The 26,862-nt window shown below is 43.6% G+C and overlaps 1 protein-coding gene across 14 annotated transcripts in view; it reads left to right on the top strand.

Moving 5' to 3' along the window:
• Window positions 1-26,862, top strand: part of DENND2B (DENN domain containing 2B) — a 162,749-nt gene that overhangs the window by 96,013 nt on the left and 39,874 nt on the right. For 12 of the 14 annotated variants that reach the window (XM_073216147.1, XM_073216139.1, XM_073216140.1 and 9 more), the window contains one exon: window positions 12,199-12,303. In XM_073216147.1, the coding sequence (XP_073072248.1) occupies window positions 12,224-12,303 (80 nt within the window). In that variant the 5' untranslated portion in view covers window positions 12,199-12,223. Of the gene's footprint in view, window positions 1-3,590; window positions 3,771-12,198; window positions 12,304-26,862 lie in introns of all 14 variants that reach the window. The other 2 variants (XM_073216149.1, XM_073216144.1) reach the window with 2 other exon arrangements.

Here is a 26,862-nt window from a genome sequence, read left to right as displayed (position 1 = left end):
AGTAATTTTTTAACAGTACCCATTGGGAAAAATAAATGCCTAAGTTTCATTTATTAAGTATTTAGGTCTAAACAGTTCAGTAAGTACTTATATCCTAACAACTGAGTAGCCATTTGAAAAAAATTATACACATAAATTGAGAGGAAAGATACTTTTATTTCATTCATAAGTAACCACAATTACTGATGAGATGTACTGGGTGCCACAGAACAGTTCACATCTTGGAATCAGTTTTACATTAAAGAAAAATCATTAAAGAATCATTAAAGAAAAATGAGGTTATTAACACCAAGAATTTGGGGGCCAGGCATGGACTCTTTTCTAACTCTACCCAGACAGAACTGGGCTGCAGGTTTGTACTTGGAATGGAGGATGGCTTCCTGCTACAAGATATGATAGAGACCAAAGGACTAACGTTCTCTGGTATCAATTAGAGAGCTTGGGGCCAACCTCTGCACACTCTGGGGTCTGCCACTTACTATGAAACTCGGCAAATTACTGAACCTGAGCCTCATTTCCTTCATCCATAAGATAGGGATGATGACAGCTAAATAAAATGAGATAAATGCATGCACAGAACTGGCAGTCTGGCTGTACACATGCATTTTCTTCTACTACCTTCCAAAATTGATCAAGAGGCTTAATAAACAGTAAGTCATTAGGTATTTAAGATCTCATTAGGTATTTCAGATACCCTCCAAAGGGAAATTCAGCCCTAATGATCTGACCAAGATCTGCAGTTTGAAGTTACTCTACTTCTTTTTGATAACTTTGCTCTGTGTATCTAATGTTCCAAATCTGCTGAGCCCTGGAGCCTGTGAACCCACCCACTCTCTAAATGGCATTTTCTATGATCAGATTTCTTATTTAATGTAGTTTGATTTATCAGTGTTTTCCCATATGGTTATCACTTTCTGTGTCCTGTTCAAGAAATCTCAGCTTGCTCCAAGGTGTCCTTGGCTTTTGCTCATGATTTTTCTTCTTTGCAATGTTCTTCTTCTGCCTTCTTTATCTTCCACAAGTCCTGCAAGACTTGGCCCGGTGTCACTCCCTGTTTCCTCCCCAACATCCATCCTGTCCACGTGATTAGGTGGCTTTCTTCTTGCTCCCAGAACTCTGTGTTCATACTTCTATCAGAGCGCATGCTACATTGTACCAGAATCTTTTCTTGTTTATCTCAGGCAGGATGGGGAGCTGCCCAAGGGCAAGGACCAGAGATAGCAGAGCAGCATGGGGGCCTGGTGGGAAGATGCCCTCAAAGGGTTTGAATATGAAAGCCTTAGGTGCCCACACCTGTCTCTACTTCTCCAGCTTTATTTCCCAAGCTTTCTTAACCTGTGTCCCCTTTTGATGAGCATATAGATCTTCCAGGCAGTGTGAAATATCCCCAGGGAATGTGCTCCTGATAGAGAGTTAACTACCTTCAGGAAGAGCTGACCCGGTAGTATCAAAACAGTAGACATTAGAAAGGAAGGTTCTGTAATTCATTAAGCCCCAGAGAAAAGACCTTTGCATTTTATAATAGGAAAGTCCTCATAATTTTTGCACAGAGCAGTTTTTCAGTTAAGTTCTTAAGCTGAAGCCACCCCCTGCCCTGAATCCTCGGGTGCTCAGAGGGTGAGGCCTCCTCCTGAGTTTTCTGAGTGGGTGTGGTTGCTTTGGCTGGTCAGTTCTAACCTACCTGCAGCACCTGGGAAGGCTGGTGGGGTAGGAAGATGGGCCTGGAAAATGCAGCCTGAAGCTGCACACCCTGTCCAGGGAGACCTGCTCTGACTGGTGGCAAATGTTTTTTCATTCATTCAAAAAAAAAAAAATTTCTTGATGGCCTGCTGTGTGCCAGGGACTAGTCTAGGTGCTGAGGATACAGCTGTGAACAGAACAGAAAAATCCCTGGCCCCATGGAGCTTATATAAAAGAAAAGTAGTATGTTAGATGGTGACAAATGCTTGGAGAAAAATAAAAGAGAAAAGGGGAAATAGAAGGCCAGTTCTGATGCCAAGGGGTAGCCAGGTGGAGGAAGATTTTTTTTTTTAAACAAATTTTTTATAGTGTGGTCAGTGAATACCTCAGTCAGAAGATGACATCTGACCAAAGACCTGGGAGATGAGGGGGCAGGCTTTTTCAGGGGAGTATGTTTCCAGTTATAGGGTGTAGCAGTTGTGAAGGCCTGGAGGTAGGAATGTACCTGGTGTGTTTGAGGAAATAAGAAGACATTGTGGCTGGTGTAGAAAAAGTAAGGGGAAAGAGTAGTTGAAATGACGTCAAAAGTATCATAGGGTCCAGGGCCTATAAGGCATTGTAAAGCTTTTGGCTTTTACTTTGAGTGACTGGGAGCCATGTCAGAGTTTTGAGCAGAATTTGACAATATCTGCGCTGATGCTGGTGCGTAAATTTGATGGTGGTAGCTTAGCGAGGCCAGTTCTGATGCTTTGTATTTTCTCAGTGAAACAGGACACAAAGTCAGCTAAAAGAGGGAGGACAGAGGAAGAGGTGTTGAGTGTCGAGGGAGGCTAATCCCTTGGCCCAGAGAATTCAAGTGTGTTCCCTCTTTGCTCTGAGCATCCTCTGTTTTTTACAGGTGGCTTCTTCTCCTTGGTCTCTCTGTTTCCATTATAGAGGTAGAGTATCTCCCTGTGCTGCAGATAGGGAAATGAGGCATCGAGACTTGCCCAGTCCCTGTAGACCTTATTATTTCCTAGTCTTCCTCTGAGAAAGCTGGCTTGTAGTAGTGTATTATTCTAGAGCAGGGGAGGCACCTTGCCATCAGTCTGCTTGAGTTCAGCTAGACTGGAAAGCATGGGAGGGGTGAGAATGAGGTCAGAAGCTTCAGAAGTTGACATTTGAGCTGGATATGTGGGCAAGAATGGGGGTAGAGGACATCAAGACAAAAGGAATTAGTTGAACAAAAGCCTGAAGGCATGAACATTCCTGGCATGTCCACGAATTGACAGCCAGTCTCCTGTGGCTGGTCTGCTATGGCTGGCCAGAGCGAAGGCACTGGTGTGAGACACGTCTGTGACCTTTGAATCATCTTCGTGATTATAGGACCTACTGGGTTCTTGTCAAAGTAAAAGAGGGCACTATCAGCCAGGAGCAAGGCTTTTTGGGGGGCAAGCTCCATTCTACTTTCTTTTTCTAAGTGGTGGCAGGTCATCGGACAGCGGGCTCTGTCCTTCTGTCCTGGGAGAGCTGGATCAAGCTGCTTGTTGAGAGGCTGAATTTCCAGACTGGCAGAAACCACTGTCTCTAGGTTTTTAAAACTATCTTGGAAGCAATTAGATTTCCTTTGGCCTGGAATTGCCTAAAAAGCTCTCACCCTATTTCAGGCTTTCAGGAAACGTTTAAACCCAGCTTCAAACCTCCCCACAACCTCTACTGAAATGGAGAAGGACCATCTGGCAGGAAAAGGGATTGAAAATGGTTGAGGTTGAAAACTCAAACTTAAAAGTCCTTTTTCAGGGGGAGGGTTGGGAAAGAGGATGTGGGAGTGATAAATGGACAGTCAAGAGATTGAAAGAGAGCTTAATTTTTTTTCTGCTTATTATTTAACAACAACAAAAATCATCTCTTCCTGTGGCTGGTTGAAGAAGATTTCATACTCAGAGGGATCTGTAAGAAACACCTGGCAATTCTTCTGACCTGCAGTTAAACGCATCTTAGTTCCTCTCTACTTGACCAGGCTCGTAGCCCTCAGCATTTTTGATTGAAGGGCTTTCTGGACTCAGAATCCCAGAGCGTGGCGCTGGAATGGAAAAGATCCCAGGTACAGGGTATGTAGACGTAGTGACAGAGAAAAGGGGTCTGGTATTTTCAAGGGAATGATGGGATAGACTTGGGAAAATCCTTCCTGGGTCCCTTTCTGAAGTTTTTGATGCCCACCCACCTAACCTCTGAGCCCACTTTCTCTTTTCCCTTGTAATCATTATTTTTTGTCACAGCAGAGCCAGAGCCAAGGTTGTGGGTAGAGAACTGGTGAGAAATGAATCAGGAAAGGAGAGGAGCAAGAGGGGCGAGGGAGGCGGAAGCCTCACGAAGGAGAGGGGGGCGAGTTTTCTAGGAGCAGCCTTTCTTCTTGGGTGTGTTGGATGAGAACCTGTTACTGTGGGGGGTTTTGGAAGACAGTAGGGACACTTGCAAGGAGTTTGAAAGCCCAGAGGTAGACGAGACTGGCTGAGGGATGGGAGGAAAAGGCCTGCCATTGGCAATCTGGGTGGCATTTACAGTTGGGAAACTCCCTTGCATGGGTTTTATAGCAGCTGTGCCTTTTGGAAGAGGAGTGACCTTAAAGGATATGGCCAGGGCCAGAATTTCTAGAACCCTTTGTCAAACTGGTCTTGGACTCCTTGGGGGCCTTCTTTTGTCATCAGTTAACGTTTACTTGAGCATCTTTTATGTGCAGACCTCTCCTGAGTAGAACTAGAAGAACGAGCCAGCACTGCCCCACAGCTTCCTCAGCCGTGTGGGGACAAAGTGGGGAGACCAGTGGGATGGTTGAACTTGGTAGGAATGCCAAAGAACAGAGAGGCTTCCAGGTGAACTCCTACAGCAAGGCCCAGAGCTGTCAGTGCTGGCAGAGCCAGGGGAGGCAAACAGAGCCCCTCCTCCCTTAGCCCGGTCACGGACCCCTGCTGGAGAGGAAGGAAGAACCACACTTCTGAGAACTCTGGTTTGGGTACTGGAAAGGAACTCATTCTAATGATGACCTTCCTTGAAGCTTGCAGCACCAATATTGGTTGCTGAGATTCTTGGAGGAAGAAGGTAAAGACCTAGGCCCTCCTCTGGGGAGCTGCCAATCTATTCCGTATCTTCTTGGCCAGGGTCTAGGGTTGAGGAAAAGTTGTAGGAGGGAGTCAGTAATACGGTCAGGAGGTCTGAGTAGGTGTTCTCCCGGCAGGGTGAGTAGGCAGGTGGCCGTCAGGGCAGTTGGAATATGGCTGAACTGAACCGTACAGCCTCTGGGAGGTTTTCAGGGCACACACAGAGCTCAGTTCTCTGTCCCACCTTTTCTTCCCTTCTTCTAAGCTGTTACTTCCATGTGAAAGATTGCTTAAGAAATTAGTGGAATGTAAATGTCAGCAGAAATTATTTCATATTGTTTAGAGGTTTCGTTTGTTTGTGACTCGACTTCTTACCTGACCTAGGGAGCAGAATGCTTGGCAGTGTTTGTGTTCCCTCTTGGTGGCGACTCTGACCCCAGCATAGTGGGAGGCTTCCTTCCAATTGCTTGCATTTGTTCCTCATCACTGTCCAGGTTCAAATGTCTCCTGCGAGGGCAAGGCATACTGTCACGTCCATCAATAAGACTGTGGGAAAGTATCAAATAGACTTTTAGAAATGTCACCTGAACAAGGGGAAACAGTTTCTTTCCCTAGAATAGGAAGATTCATTCTTAAAGGCTGGACACCCCTCAGAAGGAGCTCCCTTCAGAGGCTGACCTCTAATGGGTCCTTCTGGATTTGGAGAGAGCATCTGTGGATCAGGTGATGGGATTAGACTGTGGGCAGAGGAAGCGTTAAGGGAGCTGGAGAGAGAGTTGTAAGATGAAGGCTGGCCTGAGCAAAGGCTGGGAGCCTTCCAGAGGGTCTTCCCTCCCATGGTGTTGAGGGGAATAGATGGAGGGTTCAGGCAGCCTCGACATGGTGCCCTGCACTGTATAGGATTTTCTTTCCTGCACTGCTCAGGCCCAGCCATCCAGGAGGCTTTGCGTGGCTGCTCCCCGTGCAGTGCTTCCTAACCCTTTCCTGCTGGCACGCTGCCTCAACTGCAGAGCTCCCCTGTGACTGGGAGAGCCAGGTCACAGAGCCGAGGAAGGCTGGCCGACTGTAGGCACTGGGTAGGGAAGGACACTGGGACATTGGAGAGAGCTTACTCATCTAAACATACAGCTTCTACTCAGGTCTGGCCTCCTGTTCCATATAGAAATGCAGATTTTCTAATTTCTCAAGAGAAACCAGAATCTGAATTTTTATTTGTATTTACCCAATTAAAAAAAATGTTTGACAACTAATTCAAATGTTTTAAATATAATGGGAAGGCCAAATGAGACATGTTTTTGCTCTCACTAACCACCAGTTGATGTCTTTGGGCATAACATCTTTTTCCCAGGAGTTTGGAAGTGAGAAGGAAATGACGAAAGTGGTTCTTAGCTACCAGAGGTGGGTGGCAGGAAGACTTGTTTGGAGATACAAGCACTCTGAGTACACCTGAAGACTGAGGAAACTGTTCAGAGGAGGCCTCGATAAACATGGATAATGCTTTCACTGGCTCCAGGCAGGGTCCTGCTCCGTTGTCGCTGAGGGTCAGCGGGTCTGGGCAGGGTCAGGAGGAGCTGAGGGGTGGGAGGAGGAAGAGGGACTGAGTGTGCATCTTTTAGTTGCTCGCAGTTGGGAAAACTCTGGGGAAGATGGTCAGCAGTGACCTTTCATCCCTTTCCAAATCCTCAGAGAGCATGTGGTAGGATACAAGTTTTCATGCTTATGGGTGTATAAGATTAGCCTAAAATGCTTATTGAAAATGCAAGTTCCTAGGCCTCATCCCCACAGATTTCCACTCAGGAGGTGGATGGAGGTGATGCCTGGGACTCTGTTATTAACAAGCCCCCCATTGATGTTGAGCAAAGTGGACAGTGGAGTCAGAGCTGAGTTCACGTTCCTGTTCTGTTCCTTCACTAGGTGAGTGATCTTGGGCCAGTCATCTAATACTCTCTGAACCTGAACTTCCTGGTTGAAAAAATGGGTCTGTATTACCACTACCTCAAAGAATGGTGAGAGCTAAATTAGAAGGTCCTTAGAGGCAGTGCAGAGTCCTGGCTCAGCTGGGGCACCAGTGCCAGCCTCCTGGACTCAAATTCCTGCCTTGCCACTTTCTAGCTGTGTGACTTGGGGGCTAGCTGTTTAACTGCCCTGTTCCTTGATTTCCGAGGTAATGTGTAAATAATAATGGGACTGACTTCATAGGGTAGTTACTAGGATTAAATGATTTAATACATGTGAAGTACTTAAAACTTTAGCAATTACAGTATGTAGAGAATGTAGGAGAATGCCTAATAATAAAGGTACCTTTGCCTTTCCTTGGGTCCCCTTCTGTGGCTAACAAATAAGGGAAGGCTTACTTCAGATGTCACCTCTCTATGAGGCCTCCCTGGAGTCCACTTTTTACTTGACTTTTCTCCCTTTACAGTTAGATCCTCCAGGGCAGGGAGTGTGTCTGTCCATTTTTATACTCTCGTACCTTGCCCAGTGCCTAGCATAGAAGAAAATGGATTGAATGGCAGTGCCAGGGAGTTTGAAAAATGACTCAAGCTTGGGAATGGAGAAGGTGCCTTCCAAATACCCAGAGAAGGGTGATCTGGAAGAAATCTAGGGGCCTGAGAAACTGAGCACCTAGGAACTGGGATTTCTTCTTCATGTTATTATTGCTCTTACAGTGAGAAAGTTGCATCTTCAAAACTCACTTGTGCGTGTCACTTAACTAGCAGTTGGTAGAGGTAGGGTTGGACTTAGTCATCTGACTCAGGTCACGGGTTCTTCCTCAAGGGCCTGGGACTGTGGTCTGTCTGTCTCAATGCAGAGTTTGTAGAAGAGTTCCAGAGGTACCTTATTATGCTCCTTTCTCTGCATTGTAACTTTTCAGATAGTTATCTATAATTTGTCAGAGATGGGTTTTTGAGCAACTTGTGGTTGGAGGTATATGGTAATTGAACAATTTTATTTTCCAAACATAGTTTCTGACTGGACTTTGCCAGTGCTGGATCTGGGAACTAGTGAAACAGCCTCTCTTCCCCCTTCTCTGCTCTGTTCCCAGGGGATATTTCCTCTGCTTGGGAGCAGCCTCCCCTTGGAGCCAGAATAGCCCAGGTATCAGGCTGAGCGCATAGATGAGAGCCTGGAAGCCAGTTCCCCTAGGAAGCCAGCTGTGCAGAGTGCTCCAGTCTGAGCTTCAAGTGTAAAGGCTTTTAGCCTGGTACTCAGTTCCCCAGGCCCCTAGAGTATATCCTGACCATGGTGAAGCTGGCCTGGATGGTGAGTTGGTATCTCTTTTCTTCTGACTTAGTGGGCCCTTCTGGGGTTCTCAGCAGTGCCTGCCAAGATGCCTTGACCCCTGGGCCACTTCTGAGAAAAGCAGCTTTGTTCTCGAAGGAAGGTTCCTGAAGAAGTAGTAATTTTGGTCCACTCTTCTCTTAGTTACATCTTCACAGGATTTTTCTTCTTGGCCCAAGCAAATGTCAGAGTCATCCACATTTTTCCTTCTTACTAAGTTGGCTCGGTGGTCTCATATTCAGATGACATGGTAGCATTTCAGAGCAGTGGGTCCACCCTCCTCAGATGGGAAATTCAGGGAAGGAAATAATATACTTTTCATCATGTTCTTTTAATACATTTCAGTTTCTGGTCTTCCCACAGAGATTCTGCCCTTTCCCTGGGGGCCTGCCCTGGAGCTGCTAGAGCATGTCCCGTGTTGTTTTAATGGGTTGCGATTGGTTATTGTGACCATTGTTACTATGGGCACAGTGGAAAGCTGAGGCTTAGCAAGTTGATTCCTTGCAGCACTGTGCTCCCTGAGGACTCTGAGAACTGGCCTGGGAAAGCTTCCAGAGGCTGCCTCTTCTCTCCCTTCTTCCTGTTGCACACACAGCCATATGTTGCATATACCAGGCACATACCTTGGCACTGGGCTGGTGCAGGTAAAGAATATCTCACCAGAGCCAGAGTGAATAGATGCTCTGGTAGCAGGATTATTTACCATTGTCACCAGTTTTTAAAGATTTTTTTTTCCACAGCAGATAAGGAAGGTTTTCCTCTACTTTATGATGGATGAAAACAAGGCTTGCAGTTGGTTTCTTTTTTTTCCAAGAGCATTTGCAACATTCACCTTGGAGGGATGTTTCGTTGCTGTCGCCATCAGATAACGAACCTTAGGCCTGCTGGCTGCTTCCTCCCTTACCAACTCCCATTCCATCCATTACCGAAAACTACAAGCCTCAGAGCTTGAGTGAAGTCAAAGTAATAAGAGATGGTGCATTTCATGTTGAGATTAGTAAAGAATTCTAAGTGGTATCAAGAATTAGGGTTTGGCTTAGCTTATCATTAAGACCAATTACTTACTTACACTTATTGTAGCAATAAAGAAGATGGCCTCCAGGATTGAGGTCATTAGTAGCCATAAATAAATGTGTTTAACTTTCACATCCAGATACACTTCATAATGGCCAAGGTGATGAGAATTCCAGTCAGAGTGGGAGAACGACTGTTCCTGAATTGTTCAGTTTCCATGAAGGTGGTAGCCCAGTCCAGAGTGCACATTCACACTGGAAATATGTTCCATATATCAGTTGTGTTGTCTCTCACATCCATTCTCTTGTTTAAGGTGCTTAACAAAATTTTTTTTGCCCTTAAGCCTTGTTTTTAACATCTATATTGAAATGTAATTCACATACCATAAAATTCACCCATATAAAGCATACAGTTCAACTGTATTTTATATGTTTATGGAGTTGTGCAACCATCACTAGCATCTAATTCCAAAACCTTTTCTTGACCTCTAAAAGAAACCCCATACTCAGTGCAAGCACTCCCCATTCTGCCACCTTCAACCCAATGGCAGGTAACCACTCATTTACTTTTCTGTCTCTATAGATTTTCCTATTCTGGACATTCTATAAAAATTTCATCCATATTGTAGAATGTATCAGTACTTCATTCCTTTTTATGTCAGAATAATATTCCATTGTGTGGATATGCCACATTTTGCTTATGAATTCATCCATTGATGGACATTTGGGTTATTTCCACTTTTTGGCTATTATGAATAATGCTGTTATAAACATTTGTGTACAACTATTTGGATGGACAATGTTTTCATTTCTCTTGGATATATACATAGGAGTGGATCATGCTGGGTCTTAAGGTAACTCTGCATGTAACTTTTTGAGGAACTGACAAACTGTTTTCCAAAGTGGCTGTACCATTTTACATTCCTGCCAGTAATGAATGAAGGTTCTAGTTTCTCCACAGCCACACTAGCACTTGTTTTTATCTGTGCTTTTGATTGTAGCTATCCTTGTGCATATGAAGTCATACCTCATTGTGGTTTTGATTTGTATTTCCCTAATGACTAATGATGTTGAACTTGTTTTGTGTGCTTATTGGCCAATTTTTTATGTTGGAAAAATGTCTATTCAAGTCCTTTTTTAAGTGGGTTTTTAATCTTTTTATTATTGAATTATAGGAGTTCTCTGTATATTCTGGATACCAACTACTCAGCAGATACTTGATTTCCAAATAATTTCTTCCATTCTGTGGAAGTACTTTTACTTTCTTGATGGTATTTTTTATAGCACATGTTTTATATTTTGATACAATACAGTTTCTTTTTTGTTGTTATGCTTTTGGTGTCTTGTGTAAGAAATCATTGCCCAAATAAAGATTTACCTCTATTTTTTCTAGGCTTTGCTTTTGTAATTTTAACTCCTACATTTAGGTCTATGACCCCCTTTTACTTCCTTTTTGTATATGATATGAGGTAAGGGTCCTGCTTTATTTTTTTGCATATGAATATTCAGTTGTCCTAGCACCATCTGTTGAAAAGACTCTTCTTTTCCTGTTGAATTGTCTGGGCATCGGTGTTGAAAATCAGTTGACCAAAATGTGTGGGTTTATTTCTGAACTCTAAATTCAATTTCACTGATCTCTATTTCTATTCTTATGTCTATACATATTGTCTTTGTCTTGATTACTATGGCTTTATAGTATGTTTTAAAATTGGTAAGTTCAAGTCTTCCAGCTTTATTCTTTTTCAAGATTGTTTTGGCTGCCCTGGGTCCCTTGAATTGCCATACAATTTTAGGATTAGCTGTCAGTTTCTGCATTTGCTGGGTATTCTTTTCAGTCTGTAGATCAATTTGGAGAATATTGCCATCTTAACTATTTAGAATTTTCTAATTTGTGAACATGGGATGTCTTCCTATTTATTTATGTCTTATTTAATTTATTTCAATGATGTTTTATAGTTTGCAGTATACAAGTTTTCTACTTTTTTGTTAAGTTTATTCCTAAATATTCTTTTCTTTTTCTGTTGTTGTTAATGGAATTTTAAAAAATTTATTTTCAGATCATTCACTGCTAGTGTATAGAAATAAAATTGATCTTTAAAATATTACTCTGTACCCTGGAAACTTCCTTGACTTTGTATATTAGTTGAAGTTTTTTTAGTGGAGTCCTTAGGATTTTCTCCGTATAAGATTATACCATCTGCAAGTAAAAGGTATAGTTTTACTTCTTCCTTTCCAGTCTGGTTGCACCCCTAAGTTTTAGTCTTTGTCTTCCTTTCATTATTTTAACATAAAATAATGTTCCCTAAAGGATAGTGACATTAGCTAACTGTATATGGTACATGAATGGACATTTTTCACTTTATAAGTACTTGAATACCTTAATGTATATTAATTTTATTTTAATAGATACTAAAAAAATGTGGTTGCTCAGTGTTATGGTCTTGGCTCAGATGTCACTTTATCAGAATGCTCTTCCCTGAACATCTTTAAAATAATAGACTTTCTTCACACTCCCTCTACCTGGCTTCATTTTTAAGTGTACACCACTTATCATCACTGTACATGCTATACATCACACACGTGTGGCACATGCATACTTATTGTCTGTTTCTCCTCACCAGAATGTAAGCTCCTGAGGGCAGAGACTTTCATTCTTTGCAGATTGGCAGTGCCTAGGACATGGGTGCTCAGGGAATATTTGTTGAATGAATGAATGGATGATTGTTTAGAACAAACTTAAGTATTTAAAGAAAAGCAAGTCAGTTTCAAGTTGATTTAAGAGTAAACTGAATAGTTGTTCAGGAGATAAGCAAATATGGCAAAATTCTTAAAGAGCATATGGCATGCTGGAAGTTTTGGAAACTCTAACTTAAGAAATGAGAAGAGGTAGGATGGAGATAGAGTGTTTTTTTAAATGATGATGATTTTCTGTGAAGTGATGTTATTTGTTAGCCTTTTCCCCAACTCAGATCAGGGGTGCTTGAGGCTCTGAAGCTGTAACACACAGAAATAATTATATGTAGGACAGTGGTTCCAACCATTCACTATAGAAACCCTCTTGGCAGTTTTGGAGGTCATCTGGATATGTTTGAGGTGCTTTTGGCTGCCCATGGAAACTTGGCTTATGGGTCTTGTCCTCTTTTCAGGGCTCTGGGTTTGCAGAGAGCCGAAATGACCATGACTGCGAACAAGAATTCCAGCATCACCCACGGAGCTGGAGGCACTAAGGCCGCTCGAGGGACGCTGAGCAGGTGAGTAGGGGAGTACTGCTGGGGGAATGGAACTCTGGAGAGGGGCATCAAGGGACAGCCAAATGGCCTGGGTCCTGGGTAGAATCCTAGGAGGAAGTGTATATGATTATCTGTCATGATTCTGACAGTCATCCAGGTGAATGATCTAGGCCTAGTTCATGCTAACCATGAAGCAAAAGTCATCCCTAGTACATATGCCATTTTTCAGGTCTGTAAGTCTCCATAGGAGAGAGCAAACAGGGCCCTAAAGGAAGCTTTGCCTTGTGCTATTGGAGGAGCTCCAGGAACAGAACCAGCAAGGAGCAGCTGGTATTCTTCTGGCTCTATCCTTTTCCCTTGATGTGTACAACTTAGGGGTATGCCTGAGCTAGGTTGCGCTATAGTGAGAAAGGCTGATCACATTGGGGGTAGGAGTAGGGAGCCAGTTATGCATATTAGCACAAGTTCTAAGCAGAAGTCTCTATTTCTATAAGAATTTAGGCTGGCCTGCAAAAAAGCATCTTGGAGAATTTTAGTCAGTATAAGCTATTATCCACTTTCCTGGTTTTGTCTTCTTTTTAAAAGTGGAAATGTAAGGTCACAGAAAAACCATGAATTTTGGAATCATGTAGAATTGGCTTCAAATCCAAGTTCTAACTATTTACCAAATAGTGAGGTCTTAGGGCATTTTCATATGCCCTCTAAAATCTTGTTCACTTATCTATAAAATAATAATAACAGTACTTATCTCACAGAGTTGCTGTGAGGATTGCATGAGGTAATATATGTCTGCTTAGCATAAAGCTGCTCAGTAATTAGCTCCCTCTGGGATACAAGCTTCCAGAGCTGGCAGATGGCTGTATAACTCTCACCAGGACGTCTCTGGTGTTGGCTAAGGCTGGATGCTGATGTTCTAGAATACCCTTCTTGCTCTTTAATTAAAGCCACATGCCTTTTATATCCCCTTCTGCTGAATCTCAGGTGGGCAGATTTGGCTTTTGGGACCTCATCCACTCACATGGATAGCTTTGAGAAGGATACTCAGCTTAGGCTGGGATAAGGCTAGTTCCTTCCTTGGATATCTGGGTTGTGCAGTGCCGGGCTGAGTCCAGTGGGGTGTCCACACCCAGCTGTGGCTAGAGGTGATAGTAGAGGTTTAGTTCATTCAGAGCTGGAGTTCTGATGTGGTTGGTAGGATGTAGCCTCTGGGGAGTGACTGGTATGAATGAGGCAGGAGGAGCAGCACACAAGCAAGGTCTGGTGCCAAGGGAAGTAGTCTGAGCAGACGATGCCGATCGAACAGAGATCAGTAGGTTCTGACTTTAAGTACATATGAGTGTGGGGCTCAGACAAATTGAATATGCATGCTGTGGCCGCAGGACCAGTAAGAACACTTTCTGCCCATGCAGCCTTCTAAGCTACACTGGAGTTGCTTGCATACTTGCTTGCCTGAACTGGGTGAGGCTGAGAATGGCAGGGACCACAAACTTCTTGGGTAAAACAGATAGAAAAACTAATGGTTGCAGGACATGCTGGTGGCCAAGGCAGAGTTCTCCTCTGGATTCCAGAATCTTTGTCATCCAATGTCTACTTCTAGGGAATCATTTCCCTGGGTTCTTAGCAGTATGGTGGTATGTCTAAGAATGACTGACTTGGTAGATGGAGACTAGAAATTCAGGTTCCCATTTTTTTTATCTGAAACTGTAGATGAAATAAAGCATTTTATGTGATTGTATAGTTTTATTTGTATAATTTTAAAGAAATATATAGTTCTAATTTCAAAGAAATAGTATAATTAGAACCTGAATTAGAAATTATCATGTCCAGCAGCCCTGAACTCCTATAAGAATTCATTTTTTCTTCTAATTACCAGTATGCTGGAGGTGGGCTGGGAGATGCAGTATTTATATCAGGCCACAAAGCAGAATCAGGACTGCTGATGGGTACCCCAGTTTCTGTTTGGAATATATACATACACGTTTAAAACGTTTTTGGTAATTGCTCTTCTTTTAGCTTCCCAGCATGTTTGCCACCATAACGTGATGGATGGTATTTGCAAATAGCTAAGTCTCTTACGTGCCAAAAGTAAGCTTTTTTCCCCTCCTCTCTAAATCTTCACTTCCCTTCCTGCTGCGATTCTGCTTCCCTCCCTCCCTCCTTTCCTAGGCCCTTGGCCTGGAGTCACAGGCCTCTGTGGCTAGCTACGCCCTCCTCACAGAGACCACCATTGGACTGTAAGGGTTATTTTGAAATTGTCAGCTGGTAGTTTCTCTGGCTGCCTTTATCCCCAGCCACATCTGGGGGGTATTCTTTGGGCTGAGTAGGGCAGTAAATCACCAGTTCATTTGGGAAGTCATTGTCAGTGAACTGGAGGGCTTCTCCTAGGTGTCAGACTCTGTGATGAACAATGGAGAACAGAGAGGGATGATCCATTCTTTCTTTAAGGCATTTATAACTTGAATCCATGACCTTGGCACCTGAATTTCTCAGTCTGACCTTTCAACAGATGTTTGTCAATCACCTGGGACCCCTTTATTATTGCTGGCCCAGGAGACCCAGTGAGAAGAGAGTCCCTGGTGTGACTGGAACTATGGGGAGTGCAGGGGTCCTGGGGCCTTGAGAAGTGGGGTCTTTAACTCCCTGGTTGCTTTGGGGACCTCCACACATCTGCATGGAGACAGAGGATCCTGTGGTACTGAGAAGCATTTGTCTCAGTTTGGGGGCAGGGGCTACTCTGAACCATGGAAAACTGGTGGGGAAAAGCAGATTGGACCCTGTGAAACTATCAACATAGGTATTTGCAAGGCTGTTGCCTTAATTTGAGTAAGACTTTACCTGGTACTACTCAGCCAGTATGGGTGAAAAATCTGGGATTCCACTCCATGATTAGGTTTTTAGGGTGTTTTGCTATTTATTCTCTTCCTTTCCCTTGTAGTCCAGTCTTGATTTGGCAGGTATATAGGAGGAAATCTAAGCCTTTTCATTGGACCACCACCATTTTGTTCCTTGCTATACTTTGGTCTGGCAGGTTTCCTTTTTCTCTTTGCTGATGAGGCTGAATGGGCACATTGCCTCATTCTTAGGGGCCAGAGGCACTTTCCTCACAGGCTGTTTCCACTCCAGCTTACAAGATTTGGCTGCATCTAATTCTGGGAGGTGGGATTCTTAAAGTTCCTTTGGACTCCAGAGGCCAGGCTTTATCATGTTGGTGGTGGTGACCTGGGTGAGGCCAAAAGTAGCATGATGACGTGCAAACGAGGATGTGTTATGCTTAAAGCTAATTCATCTTTCTAGTTCAGAAGAACTTTGCTGCTTGTTCTATGGAGATTTCACTTCTTCTGTAAGACCTGGCAGGCAGGAGGGGCTATTCTTGGGAGACTGTCATGCCTGCTAAGTTCCTTGACTGCTTCTTTTGCTCAGAAACTCCAGTGCCTTGGTCACTGTGACTTGGAAATGCAGGCTGTCAGTATTGTGTTTGGGAACCTTGCGTTTGGATGTAGGTGTGGGAAACCTGGGTGCCTACAAAAATGTACACTTCTTGGAGTCAAGGACTTTGACTGCCTTCTACTTCACCTGAGCCTGGAACAATGAATGGTACATAGAAGAGAGGAACTGTTTGTTGACCAATTGACTAGATGGCTGGGAGATGAGCCTCTTAGAGCATAGGCTGCTATACTATTTGACTCCTTGTAGGCCTTTCATAATAGGTCTTGTTAACTTTGGACTCCCTTTCCATTCAGTCCATAGATTCTTAGAAAGGCAGAACCGAAAAGGAAAACCTTAGAGCTCACTGGGTCCAACCCACTTGCTCTACCGATTGGGAAACTGATAAAAAGAGAAAGGGAGCTACTAATGGGAAAAAGAATACAAGCCCAGCCCTCTTGATCCTTCTGTTATTTTATTGTACCACTACATTCACCTCCCTATAAACATTACTGGTATCTCCCTGCTCAAAAGTACTGTCCTCTATGATACAGTCAAACATGGCCTGACTTGTAAGGCTTTCATAAAAAGCCATGATCTTTCTTTCTACTCCTATCTTTCACTGCTCTCTAATTGAGACCTTACATTTCTGTCAGTTGGATGCATATGTTACTTTCTTCCCAGTGCTTTTCTTGATCACCCAGCTAGTAAGGATTCCCCCTTCCCTCTGTATTTTCTCTTAGAACCCTTGGTTTACAACCCAAATGGCAGTTACCATATAGTACCTCATAGGAAGGATACTTTTATGGGTCTTATTTGCCCTGCTCAGTTGGAGTTGTTTGGAGGCCAAGCATATACTCTTTTGGAATGTTAGAGTTGGAGGGGAACTTGGGGTTCATTAGGCTCAGTTACTTGATGTTTAATATGAGGAAGCTAAAGTCCACATAGCTAATTGTCAGTGGAACCATAATTTCAACTCATATTTGCAGGTTTCTCTGTAGGGAGAGACCTTGGTTTGTGATATGGTGAAACCCAAAGAAATCTTCAGGTCCCATCGCCAAGGTGTGGACCCTGTGCCTTAGGTTTCCAGAAGAGGGTAAGAGCTTAGAGAGAAGAACAGTCTCCTGAGCGTTGTGGCAGAGCCTGAACTGGCATATCAGGCTGCTGCTCAGGAGGACCTGTGGCCGTAGCCTCCCTGTTACCTGAGATGCTTCTTAGAATCCAACCATGATGTCATCAGTATTGGTCTGGCTTATTGCTACATAACAAATGACCCTAAACTTTGTGGCTTAAACATTAACGGTCTTTTTTTCCCTCACAAACTGTAATTTAGATAGGGTTCATTAGGGAAAGCTAGTCTCTATTCCTTGCAGCATCAGTTGAGGTGACTCAGTGGCTAGGGGCTAGAATCATCTGAAGGCTTGTTCACTTACACGTCTGACTTTTGATGTTGGCAGTCTGCTGGGACCTCAGCTGGGGAACACCTACATGCAGCCTTTGCATTTGACTGCGTGCTTTCATAGCATGCTGTCTGGGCTCTAAGAGTGAGCATCTCAAGGGAGCAAGGCAGAAATGCATGGCATTTTAATGACCTAGCCTCAGAAGTTGCATAGTGTCTTTTTTTGTTTTACTCAATTGATTAAGGCAATAACAAGGTCTGCCTAAGTTCAAGGTAAATGGCTCTGCACCCTAATTCCAGTGTGGGTGTGTGAGTGTGTTTTTCCTTGACACCACTAAGCAATTCTCTGATGCTGGCTGGTTGTTCTACAATTCAATTCAATTCTGACCTGTCTGCCAGAGATAGCATCAGATCCCACAGATTAAGGGCTTAGTCCCATGAGACTACCTACCAACCCCTCCCCCTCCACACCATACACACAACTTGAGACCCAATCTCAGACTCATGTTGTTAACATGTGCTTCAACTGACTGGCTAAAAATCAGAGGTTCCCATGACCCCCTCTTTGGATTGGATAATTTGTTAGAGTGGCTCACAGAACTCAGGAAACCCACTTACTCACTAGATTACTTACCAGTTTATTACAAAGGATATTAAAGGATACAAATGAACAGCCAGATGAAGAGATACCAGAGATACCTAGGGCGAGGTCCCAAAGGATCTTCTGTCCTGTGGAGCTTGGGCCCAGCATGGTGACATGAGGAACCATTCTGGTTCACCAGCCTAGAAGCCCTCTGAACCCTGACTTCTGGGGTTTTATGGAGACTTCATTACATAGGCATGATTGATGAAGTCATTGGCCACTGGTGACTCTGGCCCCGCACCCCCTCCCTGGAGGTCCTGGGGGTAGGTCTAAAATTTCCAACCCTCTAATCACAAAATTGGTTCTCCTGTCAAATGGCTCCCAACCTGAGGTGTAGTCCAAAAGTGACTTCCTTCATGTAACAAAAGACACCTTTATTGCTGATGTCACTTAGGAAATTCCAAGGGTTTTAGGAGCTTTGTGCCAGAAGTGGATACAAAAATCAAATACATATTGCTTATTATAAATCTCAGCATCATACAAGGAGAGTGAAAATAGTTCCCGCTTGATGAGAAGAATACCGACATCACATTGTAAGAAGAGCCTGTGAGATGGGATGTGTTGTGGTTAGTATTTTGGAAAGTACAGGCTTCTACAGTTTCCTCTCTGGTCACAAAAATTCACATCCTTCCCAAATGCAAAATATACTCAATCTCTCTCCTTAAGGTCCCAAGTCTCATTCTGTTGATGGCATCAGCTTGAAGTCTCAGAGTTTGCCATCCCAGTCTGGTCTAAGTATAGATGAGACTTTCTGGGTACAGCCCCTTTCACAGTGTAATAGTTCCTCTAGTACTATTCCTTCTGATGTGAAGACCTATAAACTAAAGAGAATATATACCTGTCACCCAAAGTGCACTCGTGGGACAGGCCTAGGATAGCCACTGCAGATACTTCTCTTCAGAAAGGGGAAAACTGGAGGCCACCCAGCAGTTACTGGTCCATTGTAATTCTTCTATTTAGTGAGGCACATATTGCCAATTCCTTGATTACATCGTGGTTCTCCCGCCTGGACGTCATTTACCTTATCTCTAGCTCCACATTTGGGGCTTTTGGTTCTGCCTTCTGAGTCACCCTTCATTTTCTATAAAAGTGGACCATTCTTTGCAGGTGAAGAGTTTTCTCTGTGTGCTTCATGCCCATAATATTTCAAAGGTCCAAAGTCTTCCCTTCATTTTATACTATCTCTATTCTTTTCAGTCCCAGCTAATATACTTCCTTTAAAAATTTTGTGGGTTTCTTATCACTTTATGACCCACAGCAGTAGACAGAAAGCACATGTACAAATCACTTCAATATGAGCCTTTTCTAGTTTGGCTTCCCTGTGAGACTGCTGTGCAACAGCAGTTTTTAGGAGTCTTAGAAGCCTTATTATTTATAGAGGATTTGCAAAACTCACCCTTAAGAGCTTTAGTTGGCCTTTCCTTGTCTCTAAAATTCTATGAGGCAACACTTTAAATATTTTTTAGGTCTTGACAAAGGATCTTTCAGTCCCACTCTAGTTTTTTTTTTATTAAGGTATATCATTGATATACAATCTACTGATGGTTTCACATACACAACACAGTGGCTCAACATTCACTCATATTATCAAGCCCTCACCTCCTCCATTGCAGTCACTGTCTATCAACGTAGTAAGATGTTATAGAGTCATTAATTGTATTCTTCATGCTGTACTACCATCCCAGTGACTTACCCATGTTGTGATTGTGAAGTATAGTGTCCCTTAATCCCCTTCTCCCTCTCCCTCTCCACCCACCCTCCCCAACCCTTCACCTTTGGTAATCAGTAGTCCCTTTTTGGTGTTTATGATCTACTACTTTTTTTATTCCTTCTGTTTTGCTTTGTTTTACACTCCACAAATGAGTGAAATCATTTGGTAGTTGTCTTTCTTTGCCTGCTTATTTCACTGAGCATAATACTCTTTAGATCCATCCATGCTGTTGCAAATGGAAGGATTTCTTTTCCTTTTTATGGCTGTATAACATTCCATTGTGTATGTGTACCACATCTTCTTTATCCATTCATCTGTTGATAGACATTAGGTTGCTTCCATATTTTGGCCATTATAAATAGTGCTGTGATAAATGTAGGGGTGCATATGGCTTTTTGAATCTGGGATCTTGTTTTCTTTGGGCAAATTCCTAGGAGTGGAATTCCTGGGTCAAATGGTATTTCTATTTTTAGTTTTTTTGAGGAACTTCCATACTGCTTTCCACAATGGTTGAACTAATTTACATTCCCACCAGCAGTGTAGGAGGGTTCCCCATTCTCCACATCCTCACCAGCATTTGTTGTTCCTTGTCTTTTGGGTGTTGGCCATCCGACCTTTTCTGAGGTGAAAGTTCATTGTGGTTTTAATTTGCATTTCCCTGATAATTAGTGATGTGGAACATCTTTTCATGTGCCTGTTGGCCATGTGAATTTCTTCTTTGAAAAAGTGTCTGTTCAGATCTTCTGCCCATTTTTTAATTGGGTTATTTACTTTTTGGGTATTGAGATAATTGAGTTCTTCATATATTTTGGATGTTAACAGATAAATCATTAACAAATATATTCTCCCACACTTTAAGATGCCTTTTTTGTTCTGCTAATGGTGTCCTTTGCTGTACAGAAGCTTTTTAGTTTGATGTAGTCCCACTTGTTCATTTTTTATTTTGTTTATCTTGCTCAAGGAGATATGTTCAGGAAAAAGTTGCTTATGTTTATATTCAAGAGATTTTTGCCTATGTTTTCTTCTAAGAGTTTTATGGTTTCATGACTTAACATTTGGTTCTTTGATCCATTGCGAGTTTACTTTTGTGTATGGAGTTAAACAATTATGATTTCATTCTCTTACATGTAGCTGTCCAGATTTCCCAGCACCAGTTGTTGAAGGGGCTTTCTTTCTAGATTTTTCAAAAAAGAGCTTTATTGAGGGATAATGAAGGTACAGTAAACTGCAATTTGAAGTTATAGTTTGATGAGTTCACACACACACACACACACACACACACACACACACACACACAGTAAAATTGTCACCACAATTTGGAAGACATTTCTTAATTTGAGAATTTTTTCCCATCTAGAGAGACTGAGAGTGAAACAAGTTTTTATTTCCTAACCCAGAAAAACCCTTCCTCATTTGTGTTTCCTTTAAATTTTGCTGGAAAACTGAACAGTTCTTTTTTTGGCTCATCTCTTTTCTCTATTAGTATGGACAACTAGAATCAGATGGCACCTTCAGCACTCTGCCTGGAAATATCTTGATCTCGTTTTCTTCTAATTTATTAGGTGTATTTCCTATTTTCCATGTTTTTACAGGAGACAGAAATTACCAAACTTTTCAACATTTATGAAGGTCCCCTTTCCTCTAGCTTCTGGTAACATTTTCAATATTTAAATTCTTCATGACAGTTTGTCACTCATTCCCAAAGTCAATGTTTTAGGGTTTGTCTCAATAGCACCCCAGTTCTAGGTACCAAAATCTGTTCCAGTTATCTATTGCTACAAAACTACCCCAAAATTTATGGTATAAAACAACTATTTTATTATGCTAACAAACTCTGTAGATTAGGAATTCAGACAGAATACTGCAGGCATGGCTGACTGGGCCCTGTTCGTGATGTCTGGAGCCTCAGCTGGAAAGACTTCAAGGTTTAGGGTGACTCAGTGGCTAGGCACTGGTATTGCTTGGAGGCCTCTTACTTCACATCTCTGGAGGTTGATGCTGGCTGTTGCTGGAACCTCAGCTGAAACTGTCATCAGAGCAGGGACGTATGCCCTCTCCACCTGGCCTGGGCTTCCTCGCAGTCTGGGAGACAGGAAGGAAACGTTGCTAGCTTCTTAAGGCCTGGGCCGGAAAATCGGCACAGATTGATTTCCACTGTATTCTATTGGTCAAGTAGTCACAGAGCCCAGATTAAAGAGAAGGGGTCATTTTAACAGTACACATGTCAAAGAATTTGGGGACCATGTTTAAAACCATCAAAGGGGTCTTTAACATGGTTTCCTGGAACTACATTCCTGTCCCTGTTGGCTTTGCATAGTACCTCGTTCTGCCTTATACAGCAGTCCCATTTTACTGGACTGGGGCACTGGAGGTATTCCTATAAGGTATCATTTCTACCTGCCTCAGAGAGGGGTTCTGTCTTGTAACTACTCTATGTTCTTTCCTGCTGCCACTTAGAGGACTTGGGATTCTCATGCAGAGAAGAGCTTACCATCCTCTCTGTGGTTGCCTAGAGATCAGCTGGGAGGCAGCAGGTAGGTGTGGCCTTGGTAGATTCTTAGATGTGCTTTCTGGAGTGAAATGTGACTCAGTTTCTGCTCTGACCGTGGCTACCATTTCTACTTACCCTGACAAACTGTGATTGGCTTCAAGAGTCTGTAGATGATGGCCCAGATGCAGCACCAATGGGAGGATAGGCTGTCCTGGACTCTGTTGCAGGCTTCCAGGCATTTGGGATGACATTGCTTTGGGAGCAGGAAGGCCAAGTTTTGAGTGTACCCTATCCTTTGGCTTTTTCTTAGTACTGTTCCAGAGTGGAATGTCAGGGAGTTACTGAGCTTATTAGCCCCTTCTCTAGCCTGGGGAACAGACTTCTGCATTTGCTGATAGGACTCAGGCAGCTATCCTCCCCTTTCTCCTCCTGTGTGCTCCGAGTATGGCCTTGGGGGCAGTGCAGTTAGAATGCCATCTCCAGAGCTGGGGCAGTCACTGAGTGGGTGGGAGGACAGTGATGCCCACTCAGTCAACAGGACCCACCTTAGTTGAGCAGTTCTAGAATGGTGAATGGCTATCTCCCAGGCAGTTTCATTTGGAAGCAGGCCAGAAACCTACTTAGTAGGGGACTAAGCATATTTGGAAGCTGGGCCCTATGTAACCTTAACCTGCAGACTGGCTCACTTCATGCCCCCCAGCCCATCTTGGGGCCTATGGGAATATTTCTTGGACCCCCAAGAATCTTTCCCAACTGGTCCCACTTGCTTCTTTTCCTGATACTGACACTATCAGAAGCCTTGTGGTCAGAGCTTGCTGAGTTCAGAACCATCTTGTAATCAACAACTAAAGATAACCTTCCATCCAAAAACGTCCCTGGGTGCGTGCACTTGACAGTATATGGGACATCCCTTGGCACGAATGCTTCCAGCTATATTACTTGAGAACGGTCTAGGTCACTAACCTGAAGATGGGGTCATGTTCTTGTGAAACAATATCAGAAGGAAGGGCATGTATTTTGTATTTCAACTCACTGTCTGTCTGTGCACGTGCGTGCACACACACACACACACACACATTTCTTTCCCTTTAAATTTGTTTCTCTTTCCATACCTTGGTTCATACCCTTTCTGCCTTACTCTCATCTTACACATTGTGTGTGTGTTTATTCTGCCGTGTTTCTTTTGCATTTCTCCCGCTTCTCTCTCTCTCCTTTTATGTTTGTTGTTCTCCCTGTCCTGTAAATGTTGCTTTTGGCCAGTTGTGTGCTGCAGCGCTGGCATCCAGGCCTGTGCTGAGCTGCAGAATTGGCTGCCTGCTGATAAGGCAGGGGCACAAGTGCCCAGTTTCATGGTATTGGCCTCCCCAGGGGCAAGCTCTGGTATTTAGAATAAAGAGCAAGAGCCCATCAGAGCAGAGGCTAGGTATCTTTTAACTGCTTTGTATTTACTTTTCTTTTATATTTCTTCTACCTTCATGGAACTATTTATGGTATTCAGACACTTTCCCTCATCTTAGCCACACCACTAGTATGTGAGGATACCCAGATCAAGTGTTTCCCATTTTCTAAAGCACCTGAGACTCAGAGAATTTAGAATGACATACCCATGAGCACACCCAGGAGGTGACGGCACCAGGGCCAGAGGAGAGCCCAGGTTTCCAGACTCGAGATATGGTACATGCAGCATAAAGGCCACCTCTCTTAAGGTCAGCCTTTCTAGAGGGGTGTCGGACCCCCATCCACTCCCCACCCCTTGGCCTGCTCAAGGATGTCTGTCCTGCACCTGCCTTCTCTTGTCCTGCGCTGACAGCTTTTCCTTCTCTGCTGGGTCATTGCAGTCATCATTCAAGCATGCTGTCATATCTCCCAGTGTGAATTAACCAGTCTTTGCTGACCCTTACTGCCTCAAATGGCACCTTGTCTGTAGTCGGATTGGACACTGCCATTCACTCAGCCGTGGTTTTCCCTTGCCCAACGGGGAGATAATTATTTTACTTTCACTCTAACCTTAGTTTGAGAGCTGGGAAACAGCTGGAGAGTGAGACTGAAGCCCAGGAGAGAGCAGTCTCTCCCATCTATGCCAAGGAGATGCCATTTGCTGTGTAAACTCATTGTCACAGAGTACCAAGCCTCGAGACCACTAGCCCCCCTAGTGTTCCTCCTTAACCTCCCTGATGTCTAGGTAACAGTCTCCTGAGCCCTCCTTCAACCTGGGAGCAAAGAGTGATGGAAGCTGGTTCTTGGGATTATAGAATGGCTCCATTTCCAGGGAATGCTCAGGGAGACTCCTAAAAAGAGTGCCAAAGCCTCTAGTAGTGAGAGAGACCTAGTTCCAACATCAGGACCATCACGACGGGTCTGTAAGGAAGAGGAGAGGGGCTTGGGGACAGAAGTCCCAGGGCAGTGATTCTGCACTGGGATCGGGCTGGCCAAGGATATACAGTGATGCCTTTCCTACCTGTATCATTTCACTATGTAGAGTTGCAAACCACCTGAAAACTTAATGGCTTAGAACAATGGTACTGTTCATATTGCTGTGTGTTCACTGGGCAGTTCCTCCACTGGTTTCCCCTGGGTTCGCTCGTATTGCTGGGCTCAGCTGGGTCTAAGATGGTGTCACGTCCTCTGAAAGACTTGAGTGACTTCCTTACGTGACAATCTGAGGGTAGCATTCCAAGTGTATAAAGTGGGAACCTGCAAGGCCTCTTGAGGTCTTGGGTTTGGAACTAGGACAACTTGATTTCCACCAAATTCTTTGGTAAGAGTAAATCATGAGGTCAGCCTAGATTTAAGGGGCAGAAAAATAAATTCCACCTTTTGGGAGCCTTAGCTGCAAAGCATTTGTGGCCAAGTTTAATGTATTCCCTCCTCCTTCCACCCTCAACATTTACACTCCAAGGACAGAGGTAAGTTGTTCAAAAAAGTTTGTCAAGTGATTATTCTGAATAGTCAGCACCTTGTTAATATTACTCATTATCCAACTAAGATTGAGCATTGTGTGTTAACCACTGAACTCAACACTTGACATTTATTATTGCTATTACTTACAATAATTCTCTGGATATGTTCTTTTAATGTCCATTTTACACATAAGGTAACTGAGGTTGAGAGAGAGAATGCTATTTGCTCAAAGTCAGTGGCTAGCTAAAACCTGAACTCTAAAGCCATAATGTTCTTATCCTCTATTGAGAACAACCAGCCTAGCATGACCTGGTGAAAAACTAAATACTAATATTTAACAGTCATAGCGAGTTGCACTGTATGACAACATTTGACATCCACAGTCTCATTTGCCCATTATGACAATCCTGTGATGTACTTAGAACAATTTTGAGGAATTGAAACTGGAAGCTCAGAGAGAGTAAGTGCCCATGGTCACATTCCTAAAAAGGTAGAATCAGAAACATAAGGAGAGAGAGCAGTGAGTTCTGTCCTCCAGTGAGAATTGTAACCTCATGAGATCAGGGTCTTATCTGTGTGGTTTACAGATTTCTCCTTAGGACCTTGGAGTGCGTGAATGCTGCCCTTCTGTACTGCACCCAGAGATGGCCAGACTCCGGGTCAGTATGGCAGGGCCTCTTTCCATTCTGAGTTGCTGTGCATTGGGCACGGCCTGTGTGGGAAAGCTGGGCAGGGCACAGTTGCAGCCCTGAGCCTCAGATGAACAACTATATGAGGACTAGGACTTTGAAAGGAAAGGGCCAGACTAGTTTCTCTTTCTGTTCTTCACAGAAGGAGAGAAACTAAGTCTCAGTTTAAGCAGGCTAGGCATTGAGAGTATTTCTAACTTGTGGCGGTTTCTCCATGCTGAAACTACTAAGGGAAGTTACAGAGTCATTCTTTCTGAAAGTGTGCTAGAATCAGACAGACTAGAGGTGTTCAATGTTTTTCCTCTCCTCCAGGAGCCGTGCCACCCCCGCTACCCCCCATCCCACATAAGTAATAGTGACTTCATGTACTGGTATTAATATAGCTATTAATATTATGGAATTCTCGCCTTGGGGGTTGAGGAGACATATCTCTAGGGGAGCATATATCAAATGTCTGAAGAGATGAGGTGTAGGTAGTTTGAAAAGGCTTCCTAAACAATTCTGAGACCCATTTGGGTGCTGTCTTCTCCTACTAGAATTTAAGCTTCATAAGGGCATGAATTTTTATCTCTTTTTGTTTATTTTTGCATCTCACACCTAGAGCAGGGCCTGGCACCTTAGGTGCTCACTAAGTGTAACACATGATAAGGTCGTCCTTTATAAAGACATCTTCTTCTACCTCCATTTGAGAATAACTTAAATATAGAATCCTTATCTAGCCCAGACACTCACTGGCTTACAGAGCTATACAGATGACCTTTTGTATCCATGGGTCTGTAAAATAAATGAGGGACCTAAGGCCTCTCCTGATGAGTAGGTTGGGTCTCTCCAGGCTCAAGTTTGGTGCACTGCCCTGCCGCTGCCTACCCTATGGAGGGCTGGGGCTTATTTTCACACCTCTTTGCTAAGCAAAATCTCTTTGGTCATTGGCTTGGCTGCGCACTGGATTTCTCTCATCTGTGCCCATGTACACGTGGGGTGGCTCTTGTTTGACTTGCCCTTTTAAAAACAACTTAAGCATGTTGAGGTTTCCTGTTGATCGGGGGCAGCCAGAGGCTGTGACCCAACAGGGAATTGTCGGCCAACCCCTGACTCACCCAGGCTCTGGTTTTCTGTGTGTGAGCAAGTAGTGACAGCAGCTTGGCTCCGGGGCAGCTGGCTGTCTTCCTGTGGATGGCATGGCCCTCTGGGACTCGCATGGCTGGACTGCCCAATGCTGAGGGCTAGGGCAGTAGGCTCAGGTAGCCCTTTGTGGCATGCAGTGTTGGCAAAACTGAGCTATCTTTAAACTAAAGCTGTTGGGGAAGAATTCTGGAAGTTGAC

This window comes from Manis javanica, chromosome 11, assembly GCF_040802235.1.
Source record: "Manis javanica isolate MJ-LG chromosome 11, MJ_LKY, whole genome shotgun sequence".
In the NCBI taxonomy this organism is placed as follows: Eukaryota; Metazoa; Chordata; class Mammalia; order Pholidota; family Manidae; genus Manis; species Manis javanica.
The sequence above is the reverse complement of the archived record's forward strand: the minus strand, read 5'-3'. Positions and strand labels throughout refer to the sequence as shown.